The 16,101-nt window shown below is 46.6% G+C and overlaps 1 protein-coding gene across 5 annotated transcripts; it reads left to right on the plus strand.

Moving 5' to 3' along the window:
• Positions 1–14: 14 nt before the first annotated feature.
• RNPS1 (RNA binding protein with serine rich domain 1) lies at positions 15–14,714 on the plus strand. Of its 5 annotated transcripts, XM_066275226.1 has the most exons (9): positions 296–490; positions 904–949; positions 3,236–3,423; positions 3,664–3,819; positions 4,740–4,931; positions 5,215–5,317; positions 5,561–5,714; positions 13,315–13,456; positions 13,920–14,714. In XM_066275226.1, the coding sequence occupies exons 3-9, from the start codon at positions 3,353–3,355 to the stop codon at positions 14,017–14,019; spliced, it is 918 nt and encodes a 305-aa protein (XP_066131323.1). In that variant the 5' UTR covers positions 296–490; positions 904–949; positions 3,236–3,352; the 3' UTR covers positions 14,020–14,714. The 5 variants fall into 5 exon arrangements, with proteins under 5 accessions (XP_066131320.1, XP_066131323.1, XP_066131322.1 ...); XM_066275223.1 differs by lacking the exons at positions 296–490; positions 904–949 and adding an exon at positions 15–92; XM_066275225.1 differs by lacking the exon at positions 904–949.
• Positions 14,715–16,101: the final 1,387 nt, after the last annotated feature.

Raw genomic sequence — 16,101 nt, forward strand, 5'->3', positions numbered from 1 at the left:
GGCGGAGTCTTCCCGCTCCCTAACCCTGACGACTAAGCGGCGCCGACCTCAGCGGCTGAGGAGAGCGGGAGGAGGTCTGGTGGCGGGAAGATGTAAGTGGGGGAATCCGGTCCCATCCGAGCTTCATGGGGTGCAACCTGGGATCGGCGGGGTGCATCGTGGAGCCGGCGCGTTCTCCGGCCCCACGGAAAGGACGGCTGTCTGGCGGCGCAGCGCGGGGACTAAGAAAAAAAAAAAAAAGAGTGTAGCCCGGGATGGGCGGAGTGGGAGGGTCCGAGTCCACGGCCCGGAAGTAGTCGGGGCCGCGGCGGGCGGAAGGGCGGCCTCGCTTCGTCCGCTCTGAGGCTGGCCGGTCCAGGCCCGCGGGACTCCGAGCAGCCGCGAGCGCGCCTTCTTCCCTCGGGACCCCTCGCCGGGCGGGAGACCCAGGCCTGCAACGCTGGGCCCTGCCCTGGGAGCGCTCGCGGTCCGGCGCCTGACCTGGGGAGTTGTGAGTGGCCGGGGGGCGGCGAGGTCGCGTGCGGGGCCCGTGCCCTAGTGGGTACGGAGTTGCTCTGTGGGATACCCTGGGAGACCCACTAATCCTCCCTTTGGGGCCGTTAATTCAAACATTTATCCCACGAACGTTTACCGGGCTTGTGTGTGCCATTCTGGGCCCCAGCCCTTGGGGATACGGCCTCTGAGATCCTGGAGCTCGGTCGGTGTGAAGGGTAACATACGCCAGAAGGGAAGATTCAAATCAACGGACGAGACGGGTTTATTTCTGTTATTGCATGAATTGTGCTTCCGATGTACTCTTAGTGGGGAAGGTGCTGTGAAGATTTGAGCTGAACGCCATCCACTCGAGATTTAACTAATTGTTCTCTCCTCTCTCTGGCTGTTGGACGCACACCTTTTCCGGAGGATGGGGGAGGTAACCGAGGTGTCCTGTGCTGTTACCTGAACTTGTGTGAGCAGAGAACCTCAACCTTTTGCTTTCTAACGTTCGGCCACTTCCAACAAAGCCTTCGTTTACTCTGTGGTTCACAACTTTTCGTATTTAAGAAAAACTGGTGGTGCTTGTTTTCACAAAGTACATTCCGATCGATCTTTAGAATTGGGAGTGGGGTCCAGAAAGCCGTACTCTAGGTCAGTGCTGTTCAGTAAGGTAGCCATTGGCCACATAGAGCTAGCTATTGAGGACTTGAAATACGCCTAGCCCAGGTTGAGGTGTCTTAAAGACTTTGGGAGGGGTAAATATTTCAATAAGTGTTTATACTGATTGCTGTAATAAAGGTTAATACTTGGAATCTAGTATGTTAAATACATTACTAAAAGTTAATTTCGCTCTTAACTTCTACTTTTTGTAACGTGGCTACTAGAAAATTTTAGGATATGTTTGGAGCTCACACTTGGTTGGACGTGCTGCTGCTAGGGGTCCCAAAGGGGGCTGTCCAGGGACCACTTGTTGAACATTCAGGAATATGTGACTTTGAGGACAAAGGGTTATATGGGAAAAGGCCCTCTAAACATGGAAAAACAGCCCTTTCGAACATTAGCAAGCATTTACTGAGCCTTAATTAGATGCCAGGTGTCTTTCATGGGTTAATTTGATTGGTGTCCTTGAAAAATTGAGGCTCAGAAAGGTTAACTGACTTACCCAAGGCCACACTGCAAAGCTTAACTCAGGCAAACTGACTCCAAAGTCTTAAACCAGGGGTCCCCAAACTTTTTACACAGGGGGCCAGTTCACTGTCCCTCAGACCGTTGGAGGGCCGGACTATAAAAAAACTATGAACAAATCCCTATGCACACTGCACATATTTTAAAGTAAAAAAACAAAACGGGAACAAATACAATATTTAAAATAAAGAACAAGTAAATTTAAATTAACAAACTGGCCAGTATTTCAGTGGGAACTATGCTTTTCTCACTGACCACCAATGAAAGAGGTGCCCCTTCCAGAAGTGTGGCGGGGGCCGGATAAATGGCTTCAGGGGGCCGCAGTTTGGGGATCCCTGTCTTAAACTATAATCTCTGAATGTTCAAGGACAACGACCTTATCCAGTATTGCCAGTTATATATATAGTACCTTATTGTTTTAAGACAAAACATTTTAAAGATTTCATAACCCTGAAAAAGAGCAAAGGGTGATGTTCCTCTTCTTCTCTCATTTGATTGTCCAAGGCCAGGCACTCATTCTTGAGCCAGAACATTATTTACATTTGGGGCACTCCACCACACATGGAAACAGAATCCCAGTTGGTGTGCTGTGTCCTGGTTACTTAATGACTATGGGAAAAGGTGGGAGAGAAATAGTTAAGACTGACATCCTGAGATCTTTGCTTACAACTCAAGCGAAACCTCACTGGAATTACTGAGGCAGCAGTCCCCAAGAAATAGGGCACATAATGAATTAGTTTGTTATTGAGTAATATTTGCAAATGACCATTTACTGAGCACATGCTGCGGTCTAGGCAGTTTGCTAAATTCTTACCTGTGGTATCTCATCCAATTGCAATGTCTACCTCTCACATTATATTTTTGAAAGAATATATAAACACAGAAAAAGGGAAAGTAGTATGCTTTGTCATGTATGTAGCCCCACTCATCAATAATACTTTTTCTTGCATTTCAGAGTAATTTGGATGTTTTGGTGTATTTCCACCTAACTTCCATATGCATATCATTAACTAAAGTTCAAGCTTCTCAATGATTTTTTAACTGTTATGCTGCTTTTTAAATGTTCACATATAGGATGTTTTATCTGTGTTTGGGTAGTAAACATTTTGATGCTGGTACTAGTCACTTTTGAAGTTATTTTCGCTTGCAATCTTATGTATCCAAGGAAATTACAACAATACAAGAGCTAAATCTTATCAGGAGAGCTACGCTCATTTAGATTTTTCTCTGTTCTGCATGCAAATGTACTGTTGTATTTCTAAGAAAATGTAGAGGGTTCATCGTCAAACTTACAAGTGAAAAATGGATATTGTACCACCTGTAAAATGACAACGACCCATACCACAATCATTTCCTTAAGGAAAAGACAAACTGAGATAACGATTCTGCTGTGTGTCCTATGGAGATGGGATCCTCCCTGACGATATGGTGAAGGTCCCCACCTGTTCCTGGTTTTGTGGATGCTTGCTGTGTTCCTTGCCGCCATCTTGTGTCGCTCAGCTTTTGGCTGCAAAGTAGATCTGTTGTCTTGCCAATTTGTTCACTCTGTAAATCCTTTTATCTTGTTATTTAGGCTGCACTTTGGCGTAAATTGCAATCGATTAGGGATCGTTTCTCAGACTCAAGTTAGAAGTGAGAGTTCAGATAAGTGAGGCCTCCATTGCTGCTTTGAACACCTCAGAAGGGGATAATGGATTTATCAGGAGTGAAAAAGAAGAGCTTGCTAGGAGTCAAGGAAAATAATAAAAAGTCCAGCACTAGGTAATCCTTCTGTCAGATTTTTCTAGTGCTTCTTGGGGGGTGCTTGTTGCTAGGGACCCTTAGAAAGGGGAAGATTGAAAATACCTTGCATTCTACAATGAAAGTGTCCTAAGCCACAGATCATTTTGCTCTGTGATGGCCTGGGATCTCTCTAGCCGCATGGATCCCTTCTATTGGGTTGTGCTGTTTCAGGGTTCGGTCAGTGGGGCATGCAATCTCACACTCTTCCTCACCATCCAGGGCTCCTTCTCCTACCAAACGCAAAGACCGCTCTGATGAGAAGTCCAAGGATCGCTCTAAAGATAAAGGGGCCACCAAGGAATCAAGCGAGAAGGATCGTGGCAGGGATAAAACTCGAAAGAGGCGCAGCGCTTCCAGTGGTAGCAGCAGCACCAGGTGGGGCTGGTGGGATAGAGTAAGGGGCCTCACATTTCTCCTAAAGAGCTGGAGAGTGCTCTGTCTTTTTAATTATTTATTTAACACACAGACTCGGCCTGACCAGGTGGTGGTTTAGTAGATAGAGCGTTGGCCTGGGATGCAGAAGACCTAAGTTCAAGGCCCCAAGGTTGCCAGCTTGAGCATGGGGTCGCTGACTTGAGTCTGGGATCATAGGCATGACCCCATGGTTGCTGGCTTGAGCAACGGGTCACTCGCTGTGCTGTAGTGTGCCCCCCCCCCCATCAAGGCACATATGAGAAAGCAATAAACAACTAAGGTGCCACAACAAAGAATTGATGTTTTTTCATCTCTTTCCCTTCTGTCTCTGTCTCTTGCAAAAAAACACACACATTCAGATTATTAATCAAGATTTTGACTGTGGCAGGCTGGTTTGGGATTTGCTCTGGTTATATATATATATGTAGAAATTGTTTGTGTTTTCCTTAGAATGTTAAGGAATGAAACATCTCTAAAGTGTTTTTATTCAGAGTTGTAATTGGATTGCCTTAACCCTTAACTTGTTTTCTTCTTCCATTGAAAACCAGCCTGAGACAGTCACTATCACCTTTCAAGCTGAGTTGGTGGCTCTGGCTTGCCAGGCATCCTTTTTACCTAACAGTAGGCAAGGCTTCTCTGTTGGTAGGAAGCAGCTTGTTACTCCTTTCCTGTCACTGCTCAATGAATGCTGTTTGCTGTCCCCACCTAGGGCTTTGGTTTGAGGGTGAGGTGGTAAATGTTTTCTCCACTGGGGAAAGTAATGACACTTTGAAATTTGAGGGCAACTATTTACTCTTGATAGCATGTGCAGGCTTGTTTGTGCCATAAAGAAATGCTGCTTCCACCTGTTATTGTTTGTGACCCTCCATCTTACCCCTCAGGTCTCGGTCCAGCTCTACCTCCAGCTCGGGCTCCAGCACCAGCACCGGCTCAAGCAGTGGCTCTAGCTCCTCATCAGCATCAAGCCGCTCTGGAAGTTCGAGCACATCTCGCAGCTCTAGCTCTAGCAGCTCCTCTGGCTCTCCGAGCCCTTCTCGGCGTAGGCATGACAATAGGCGGCGTTCCCGTTCCAAGTGAGCTTCCCTCCAGCACTATTTCTCACCAAAACTTGTAAATTATTTGTGAGCTTACGTTTACAAACTGGGGACTGTAAAGTTAACTAGTTATTCTAAAAGTACACTGAAAAGGAGTCTTTGTCCTAATAGGCTTTCTAAGGCAAGGATGATGTGCATGAGCTAGTAAGAGAAGCTTCTTTATAAAAAAACTCATACTAGCAATTAACATCTTCAGTTAAAAAAAAAAACAAAACACTTTTATTTGACAGAAATTGTTTTCAATGTTGGTTTTATCAATTAGGTCCAAACCACCCAAAAGAGATGAAAAGGAAAGGAAAAGGCGAAGCCCTTCCCCTAAGCCCACCAAAGTACACATTGGGAGGCTTACCAGGAACGTGACCAAGGTAAGGAATCCCAGATCTATCCAGTGCATCATAAGATGGTGTCTTTGATGTAGCCTTTTAGAGGACTTGTGTGATGGTCCACGATTCAAGTAGTACACTGATTCACTCCTTTTAATGGAATATATGTGTGTGTCTAGGAATTTCACCCCCAAGTGCCAAAGTTGTGGTTATTATATAGTGAATTCTCTTTGACTCTCACACAAGCGGTGCTTAAGCATTAGAGTGACCCTGCTTTCCCTTTAGGATCACATTATGGAGATATTCTCCACCTATGGAAAAATTAAAATGATTGATATGCCTGTAGAAAGGATGCACCCGCATCTGTCTAAAGGCTATGCCTACGTGGAGTTTGAGAATCCAGATGAAGCCGAGAAGGCACTGAAGCACATGGATGGAGGTAGGTGGACCTGCCAGCACTTCTCTGAACTCCCTTCTCTGTCCCCTCTCCAAGACCAGGTACTCACCACATGTAGGGACCTTTAAAACTGATTTCCAACCTGGTTGTTTTTATTACAGAGTCAGAGAGAGGGATAGACAGACAGGAACAGAGAGATGAGAAGCATCAATCGTTAGTTTTTCGTTGCAACACCTTAGTTGTTCATTGATTGCTTTCTCATATGTGCCTTGACCGTGGCACATACGAAGGCTTGGCCTTCAGCAGACCGAGTAATCCCTTGCTCGAGCCAGCGACCTTGGGTCCATGCTGGTGAGCTTTTGCTCAAACAGATGAGCCTAAGTTCAAGTTGGTGACCTCAGGGTCTCAAACCTGGGTCCTTGGCATCCCAGTCCAACTCTCTATCCACTGCGCCACCACCGGGTCAGGCCCTAAACCATGTTTTATGAAACATTTTCTTGAAAAAATTTCAGCAGATGTGAATATATTAGCATTTTAACAATTTTTCAATCTGATAAAAGCTTAACATATTGTTGACTATTCACGGGTTAACTTGTGTTTGCACTTGCATCAGCTTTTTCAATTTTTTGAAACAGGGTAATATAGGATTATTGTATTTATGACTCTGCTTTATTCAGTGCATTCAAAATTTACTGTAATTACAATAGACAAAATAAGATAAAAAATTTTTACATGAAGTAGCTAGGGAATGGATATCTGCTGCTTCAAATGAGTGCAGCTCAGAACCTAACACTTCTGATACTTCTATTGATTCACCTTTTAGGCTTTCAGGGCAACTAAAAGACCATGTTTTAGAAAAAATAGTCACTGGTATAAAAAAAAAATCGAACTACAACGTGTAAAGTGTGTGTTTCAAAAGGAAAGCACAGCCTGACCAGGCGGCGCAGTGGATAGAGCGTCGGACTGGGATGCGGTAGACCCAGGTTCGAGACCCCGAGGTCACCAGCTTGAGCGCAGGCTCATCTGGTTTGAGCAAAAAGCCCACCAGCTTGGACCCAAGGTCGCTGGCCTCCAGCACGGAGTTACTCTGTCTGCTGAAGGCCCGCGGTCAAGGCACATATGCAAAAGCAATCAATGAACAACTAAGGTGTTGCAACGCACAATGAAAAACTAATGATTGATGCTTCTCATCTTTCTCCGTTCCTGTCTGTCCCTGTCTATCCCTCTCTCTGACTCACTCTCTGTCTCTGTAAAAAATAAATAAATAAATTTAAAAAAAGGAAAGCGCAATGAAACCAGATATATTTAAATGCAAAACATGTTGCGTACCATTACACATAGATGATTGCTGTACAGTACACCACACTCAAAAAAGTTACTAAAATATATAATATTTATAAAACATATGTAGCAGATATGTATAAAGTCTCATTTAAATTTGTTATGTATAAATAAAGTATACTTGAAGTTTATTTAGATTGTTTCACTTTCATACTCAATTACGAAAAAAATAGCCAGTGACATGAGTTAACTTTTGTGCAAAATTGCGGGTCAATGTTAAAGATTGAATAGGGTTTTTGTTTTGTTTTGTTTTTACAAAGAATATATTATGAATATAATGGAGTAATTTGACTTTTATATGGGAAAGTTTTTAATCCTCTCTGATAGTCATTTTCTGTTCTGGTAAAATTTCAGCTTTTTTCTTTTTCTTTTTTTCTTTTTCTTGTGAGGGACAGGCAGACAGGAAGGGAGATGAGAAGCATCAAATCTTCATTGTGCTACCTTAGTTGTTCATTGATTGTTTTCTCATATGTGCCTTGACCAGGGGGGCTATAGCAGAGCAAGTGAACCCCTTGCTCAAGCCAGCAACCTTTAGGCTCAAGCTAACAACCATGGGGTCACATCTAGGATCCCACCCTCAAGCCAGTGGCCCCACACTCAAGATGGTGATCCGTGCTCAGGCCAACAACCTCAGGGTTTCGAGCCTGGGTCCTCCATGTCCTAGTCCGATGCTCTTATTTACTGTGTGACCACCTGGTCAGGCAATTTCAGTATTTTTAAGATTACTTTGCTAAATTCACTAGTATTACTTGTTTCCTAAAAGTTTGTGTCTTTACTGTTTGTGATGAAATTTGTAGTTGTTTGGTATTGGGCAGAATGGTTTTGGGGGGGTATTTTGTTTTGCTTTGTTTTTGCTTTTGTTTTTTTTTTCATTTTAGAGGAGGGGAGGCAGGGAGAGACTGCCATGTACTCCCTGACTGGAATCCACCCAGAAAACCCACTAGGGAGCCATACTCCCTTACAACGGGATCCTTTTTTATTTGTTTGTTTGTTTTTGACAGAGTCAGATAGCAATAGACAGGAAGGGAGAGGGATGAAAAGCATCAATTCATTGCAGCTCCTTAGTCGTTAATTGATTGCTTTCTCATGTGCCCTGACTGGGGGCTACAATAGACTTAGTGACCTCTTGCTCAAGCCAGGGACCTTTCAGCTCAAGCCAGCAACCTCAGGGCTTCTAACCTGGGTCCTCCACATCCCAGTTCAGCGCTCTATCCACTGTGCCACCGCCTGGTCAGACCCAATTATTTTTAACTTCCAATTTAATAGCTTAAAGGATCACGTCCCCAAACTATTAAAACAAATGTTTTTATGTTCAAAATGAACTTGGAGGAAAAACCCATTTAAACTAACACCTAGATTGATGACTCTTAAGCGCTGAAGTCATCAGACACTGACTTCAAAACTGGGCTTAAGAAAGGGGGCTTTTCCTCTCCTTCCCTTCCTCCTCTTCTCCCCCAGGCGTGTTTTCCTTGCCCCTCTGTTTCTCCTTCCCTGTAAGGGACCCCACCAGACTTGAAACCAAGGGAGCAGTGGACAGTGGCAGTTTGTCCTGGGCTAACCCCCTCAACCTGACTTTCTTCCTGCACAGCCAATAAATTCTTCCTTTACTTGCTGGGAAAAACAACAGAACTGGGTTTTCCTCATGGCTCTCAGAAATTCAAAAACTTTCACGTGAGTCTGGATTCCAGCTCTGGAAAGAATTAATACAACGAACCTGCTTATGGAGCATGCCCTGTAGCCAGTACGGCAAGGCATTAGTCAGTTTCATTTTTTGTACCCCTTGGCAGTGGGGACAAGCAATGGAACCAACTCAGGAGGTTGGGTAACTCTGGCCCTCCAGGTGTGGCACTGTCACCAAACCTCAGAATCTGTGGGCACATGCATGGAGGGCGCCTGGACTCTAGAGTTCAAGGGCACAAGAGGTGTATGTGAGAGAGAGAGAGAGAGAGAGAGACTGATAGAGAGACTGATAGAGAGACTGATAGAGGGACAAACAGGAAGGGAGAGAAATGAGAAACACCAATTTTTCGTTGTGGCTCTTTAGTCGTTCATTGATTGCTTTCTCTTAAGTTCCTTGATGGGGCTGGGGATGAGCTACAGCAGAGCAAGTGACCCCCTTGCTTTAAGCTAGTGACCTTGGGCTTCAAGACAGCGACCTATAGGGTCACGTCTGTGATCCCTCGCTCAAGCCAGATGAGCCCATGCTCCAGCTTGCAATCTTGGTGTTTCGAACCTGTGTCCTCTGCTTCCCAGTTCAACACTATATCCACTGTGCCACGGCCTGGTCAGGCTTTATCTTTATTTTTATTTTTTTAAACTCCTCAGGCGGAGGCCCTGGAGCCATCCTCAGTGCCTGGGGCCAGCTCACTCTAATCGAGCCATGGCTACATGAGGGGAGAAGAGAGAGAGAGAGAAGCAAGAAGGGGAGGTATGGAGAGTCAGATGGGTGCTTCTCCTGTGTGCCCTGACGGGAAATCGAACCCACGACATCCATATACCATGCCGGTGCTCTACCACTGAACCAACTGGCCAGGGCTTTATTGTTTTCTTTCTTTCTTTTTTTTTTTTTTTTCGTATTTTTCTGAAGCTGGAAACGGGGAGAGACAGTCAGACTCCTGCATGTGCCCGACCGGGATCCACCCGGCACGCCCACCAGGGGGGGATGCTCTGCCCCTCCTGGGCCTCGCTCTGCCGGGACCAGAGCCACTCTAGCGCCTGGGGCAGAGGCCAAGGAGCCATCCCCAGCGCCCGGGCCATCTTTGCTCCAATGGAGCCTTGGCTGCAGGAGGGGAAGAGAGAGACAGAGAGGAAGGAGGGAGGGGGTGGAGAAGCAAATGGGCGCTTCTCCTACGTGCCCTGGTCGGGAATCGAACCCGGGTCCCCCGCACGCCAGGCCGACGCTCTACCACTGAGCCAACCGGCCAGGGCCTATTGTTTTCTTAATTGGTTGTTTTTAGAGAGATGAGAGGAGGAAGCATTCATTTGTTCTTCCACTTAGTTGTGCGTTCACTAGTCGCTTCCTATATGTGCCCTGACTGGGGATGGAACTCAACAGCTGTTGTTGTAAGTCAGGGGTGCAGAGGGAGAGAGAGCAGCAGATGAAATCATCAAGAACTAGCAAAGGACCACTGCTCGCTCAGGCAAATGGCCCCAAGTTCACGCTGTGTCCAATTTTCATTCACAAGACTTCAAAAAGCTTGTTTACTGAGAAATTGGCATAACATCAAGCGTAACTTTTACTTAAAGATACATGGAGTACACCTGCATGATAGCTTAATAACATATCAAAAGGCAATAATTGCTATTGCTTCTATGGTTTCCACAACATTCCTCTCTTTATCTCAAGGGATAACCTTGGAAGGTACAGAAATCTTATGAGAATATTTTACTGAGAAAAAGCCCAGCAACTGACCTGCCTTCAAGTCACAAAAAATTTTTTATTTATTTATTTATTATTTTATTTATTTTTATTTTTTGGTATTTTTCTGAAGTTGGAAACGGGGAGGCAGTCAGACAGACTCCCGCATGCACTGGACTGGAATCCACCCGGCTTGCCCACCAGGGAGCGATGCTCTGCCCATCTGGGGCATCACTCTGTCGCAACCAGAGCCATTCTAGCGCCTGAGGCAGAGGCCACAGAGCCACCCCAGCACCCAGGCCAACTTTGCTCCAATGGAGCTTTGGTTGCGGGAGGGGAAGAGAGAGACAGAGAGGAAGGAGAGGGGGAGGAGTGGAGAAGCAAACGGGCGCTTCTCCTGGGTGCCCTGGCTGGGAATTGAACCTGGGACTCCTGCGCTCCAGGCCGATGCTCTACCACTAAGCCAGCCGGCCAGGGCTACAAAACAATTTTCTTGGCAAAACATTCTTTTCTTGTTGGCTATGTTCCCATCCAAGGCCATGCAATGGGTTATTCCACTACACACAGCCTTGGTGTTTTGGGGTAATATTCTGACTGACTGAACTAACCAGTTAAGCCAGGCAGAATGGTTTTGTGGGGATGTTTTTTTGGTATTTTTCTGAAGCTGGAAACGGAGGCATTTAGACAGACTCCCGCATGTGCCCGACTGGGATCCATCCGGCACGCCCACCAGGAGGCAATGCTCTGCCCATCCGGAGTGTCACTCTGTTGCGACCAGAGCCACCCTAGCACCTGGGGCAAAGGCCATGGAGCCATCCCCAGCACCCGGGCCATCTTTTGCTCCAATGGAGCCTCGCTGTGGGAGGGGAAGAGAGAGACTGAGAGGAAGGAGAGGGGGAGGGGTGGAGAAGCAGATGAGCGCTTCTCCTGTGTGCCCTGGCTGGGAATCGAACCCGGGACTTCCTCACGCCAGGCCGATGCTCTAGCACTGAGCCAACCGCCAGGGCCAAGCCAGGCAGAATGGTTTTAACGTTTGGACATTTGTCAATAGTTCTACATGTCCTTGGCTGACCAAGTGGTGGCGCAGTGGATAAGAGTGTCAGATTGGGATGTGGAGGACCCAGGTTCAAAACTCCAAGGTAACCGGCTTAAGCGCAGGCTCATCTGGTTTGAGCAAGGGGTCACTCGGTCTGCTGTAGCCCATCCGGTCAGGGCACATATGAGTAAGCAATCAATGAACAACTAAGGTGCTGCAATGAAGAATTGATGGTTCTCGTCCCTCTTTTCATGTCTGTCTGTCCTTTTCTCTGTCTCTGTCTTGGTCACACACACACACACACACACAAAGTAATTCTTCATGTCCTGTTTTATTTGTCTTTAAGGAATGTGTAAATTTATCTCTGCCCAACTTACTGCTGATGTAATTCAGGCAGCTGGGGCCCAGAGCCAGGACAGCCCACCGCACTGTGTGAGCGGCCAGGCTGAGTGGAGAGGAAAATCTGAGCACTTGAGAACCTCAGCATCCTCAGAGACCCCATTATACACTTGATAAACAGCTAAACAGTTGGGTTAATTGCCCTTCCATATGATATAGTTTGCATACTAGGAAACTTTCCATCTCTTTCAATTTATTTAAATCCCTCTGAACTGTTTTAGGGAGTTCAGAATAAACTACAGTCCATCACTCTGCATGCATCAGCTTTTGGCTTTGTGAATTACACCTTTGAATTAGAGGTTGTCAATCATGTTTGACAGTCTAAGTACTTGCTAAAAATTCAGGAGACTTGGACACATCCATGGTGTGCCTGATTATAAAAAGAGCCCTCCATCCTTTGGGGACACACAGGAACTGAGCTTGGTCCCCTGAGCAATCCCTAGATTGAGGTTGGGATGTATCCCTTCCTGGGGTTACTGGGTCTGTGCCTCAGTTTCCTTTGTCTTTCTCTCAGTGAAACCCTTCAGGCTTCTAGCCTCCTTCGTGAGCTGCTTTCATAGGGCACTTTTCCAAATTTGGACAACAAAGTTGGTATCTCCTGAACGTCATTCATTTTGTCCCCTCACCCTAACGTGTTCTTCTTCCTTAGCCCACTACTCAGGAGATCATAGCTCATTCAAAACCTGGTGCTGACCATCCCCCCCTTTTTCCCCATCACCTAATTCTGGTGATTTTACAACCCAGGTATCACTTGAGTTCTTAGGTTTTGCCCTTCTTCAGTTCTTGTGAAACCTCCTAGTGGGTCTCCCTTCTCTTGCCATTCCCACTGTTTTTGACAAGGGTGTCAAGAGTTAGTGCCATGGTCCAGCTCAGGGCCGGGGCACAGCTCTCCCCCCTCGTTTTAGCATGTTCTTTGTGTGTTGACTTGGATAACATGTTCTCTGAGAGGCCATCCCAGTGCATCATGGCTTAGTCCCCAATTATGTTCCTTGCCCACTTACAGTTTTCTTTCTTTTTATTTATTTTTTTCATTTTTTTTACAGAGACAGAGAGTGAGTCAGAGAGAGGGATAGACAGGGACAGACAGACAGGAATGGAGAGAGATGAGAAGCATCAATCATTAGTTTTTCATTGCACGTTGTGACACCTTAGTTGTTCATTGATTGCTTTCTCATATGTGCCTTGACCGCGGGCCTTCAGCAGACCGAGTAACCCCTTGCTGGAGCCATCGACCTTGGGCTCAAGCTGGTGACCTCGGGGTCTCAAACCTGGGTCTTCCGCATCCCAGTCCAGCGCTCTATCCACTGCGCTACCGCCTGGTCAGGCCAGTTTTCTTAAACCTTCAGTGATGGTAATTAAGGTGGTTATTTCTGTGGTGAGCCGAGTTTGTCCTAATTCCAGGAGACCATTAGTCTTCTTTTCCTTGGTATTCCTACATCTTACATGGGGCCTGGCTTAGGGTAGGTGCTTGTTAAGACTGTTTTGTCACTTGATCCTTTTTTCATCAGGACAAATTGATGGCCAGGAAATCACTGCCACCGCTGTGCTGGCCCCCTGGCCTAGGCCAATCCCCAGAAGGTTCAGCCCTCCTAGGCGAATGTTGCCACCACCTCCTATGTGGCGCCGGTCACCGCCACGAATGAGGAGAAGGTGAGTCAGTTTGGGGTCTCACAGGAGACTGATTGAGGCCAGTTTGGATTTGTCTTATTTACAACACAATGTGATGATGATGACTTTGGGGTCTTATTCAGCCCTACATGCACACAAACACACACACATAAACCATGATGGGAGCAGCAAGGCAGTGTTGGCATGGGTGGCTTTCAAAGCTTATGTTCATTACAGCTGGGGAAAAGAAGAAGGCAACTGCTGTAGTTAGGGACTAAGAGAAGGTGTGGCCCTGCAGGTTACACCAGAATGCCAGAAGATCTGTTTTCTTGCCAAGGGCCCCATGTCAGTGCCACCCAAAGGGAGCTATCCTGACTCACTGTTGACCCAGGAAATTACAGAATTGTTCCAGAAGGCAGCCAGCTTTACACCTGCAGTTCCAAGTTGGAAAGTTTCTTTCATGGTGTGTGCTTCAGAGTTTAATGTGGTTTTTCTTCTTCCACAGGTCACGCTCCCCGCGGCGCAGGTCTCCCGTGCGTCGGCGATCCCGTTCTCCTGGTCGCCGCCGCCACAGGAGTCGCTCCAGTTCCAATTCCTCCCGATAAGCAAGCCACTGAAGCTCTGCCCCATAACTTATAGCCCATCCGGCTCAATTTTGTCACTTTCCTAGCAAAAGAAGATTCAGTAGAAAACAAATCCACACTCAGGGGCAGGCTGCAGAAGTGGTGTTGGTTTGGGGATGTGCCTGCAAAAATGTTCTCCAGTGTCCCACGTTTCCAGTCCCTGAGAATCAATTCAGTGGCAATGCCGCCCCAGCCTGGGAGCACATTTTTCCATTCCACAGATAACCTAGGGCCAGTCTAGTAGCCTGGGGATCCTTCAGGAAAGAGCATGCTTTCATGCAGCTGCGGGTCCTGGTAACCTGGCCCTGCTCCCCAGCTTGAGTCCTTCTGACCTCTAGGGTCAAATATCCCATGGTAGTTGGCTGTAAATGGTTCTGTCTTTACATGTACTTGTGCACATACACCCATACCCTACATCTCCTTTCTCTCTGAAATTGGTGAGCAAGTTGAAAGCTAGCTCTGCAGGGTCATCACAGACCCCCACCCACATCCCTGTCATGGTGGTCTTCGGAGTACCTTGGCAATGTGTACATTGCTTTTTTGGCTTTTATTGTACAGTCAGTACTATAAATTTTGTTTTGATTTTTTTTGTAACTTTGTAGCATTTTAGATAATGTGTTTATACTTTGTTGTGCAGAGTAAAAGGATTGTGTTGAATAAACCTAGGATTAGAATGCCAATTGAGTGTTGGGTTCACTGCCTGCTTCCTGTCCTTTGGTCCCCAAGATAGCTATGGTTGTAAAGGAATTAACATGGCTGCTTAAGAGCTGAGTTTGGGTTTCGTTTTCATTTCAAAGTCACATCTGCAAAGTCAACCAAGAAAACACTGGTCAGTGTACCTGAGTGCTGGGTTGCTGTGCATAGACATATTTGAGAAAGTTTTTCCTCACCTTTATATTCCCAGGAACTTGGAATTCTACCTGACTGGAAACATCTTATTTACTGTTGCTATACTAGGTACTGTGGGGAAAACTATTGTTCCTCAAAAATTGGTTTGTGCCTGACCAGGCAGTGGAACAGTGGATAGAGCATCTGCCTGGGATGCAGAGGACCCAGGTTTGAAACCCTGACATCGCCGGCTTTAGTGCGGGTTCACTGGCTTGAAGCCCAAGGTTGCTCACTTGAGCAAGGGGTAACTTGCTCTGTTGTAGCCCCCTGGTCAAGCCATATATGAGAAAGCAATGAACAACTAAACTGCTGCAAAGAAGACTTGATGCTTCTCATCTCTATCCCTGTCCCTATCCCTCTGTTGCAAAAAAATTTTGGTTTGTGCCACAAGGAAGACTTGGAAACATCTTAAAGAACAGAACTTGCCATCATGCTTGACCCTTACTGTGCCCAGTGTTCAAACCAAATGGTCAGATAAAGGACCATGTGCTACCAGGCAGTACAAAGGCTTACTGCCGGTGCCTCCACCTCGTCTCCTGCCTGGGTGGGTGAGTGACCATCTTTGTTTCTTGGGTATCTTTATTGTTTATATATGATCAAGCAAGTGAAAACACTTGTTTCTCCTTTTCCTTTCTTGCAGAGGAGGTAGCATCTGTGTCCTGCCAGTAGCCAGTAACTTGCCACATGCAGCAAGTGTGCTCCCATAATGGGCTTTGGGGGAAGGCCAGTGTACTGTTAGTCATCACGCTATGCTGATCCTCACGCCTGTGGCCACACTCTGGCCTCAATTTCTTTTCTCGTTGCAGCAAGAGGTACAGCCCACATTTGAGGCAGCACCTGGCCCCACCTGCATTTCCTCTGTAGCATCCTTTTCAGCTTGGTGTGAACTTGCCAGGTTTCCCAAAGTCCCTTACTACCCCTTAAAGATGAATCTCTCCAGGACTCCCTGCCCCATGACTTATGTAATTTATGTCCAGTCACTCCCAGTTACAACACTGCTGCCTGGGTAGCTTGATCTTGGCCTGGTTGGGAGAGCATGGCAAGCCCCCCATTGTTTAAGTGGGGGGGTGGGAGCAGAACACTGGTTCTGTCCTCGGTAATCGGGTCACGCCAACACCAGCAACCCTCCATCCCGAGCTGCAGTGTCGGTCAAGCCCATTGCAGGGCAGCCTGCTA

Source organism: Saccopteryx bilineata, chromosome 4 (assembly GCF_036850765.1).
Source record: "Saccopteryx bilineata isolate mSacBil1 chromosome 4, mSacBil1_pri_phased_curated, whole genome shotgun sequence".
Lineage (NCBI taxonomy): Eukaryota > Metazoa > Chordata > Mammalia > Chiroptera > Emballonuridae > Saccopteryx > Saccopteryx bilineata.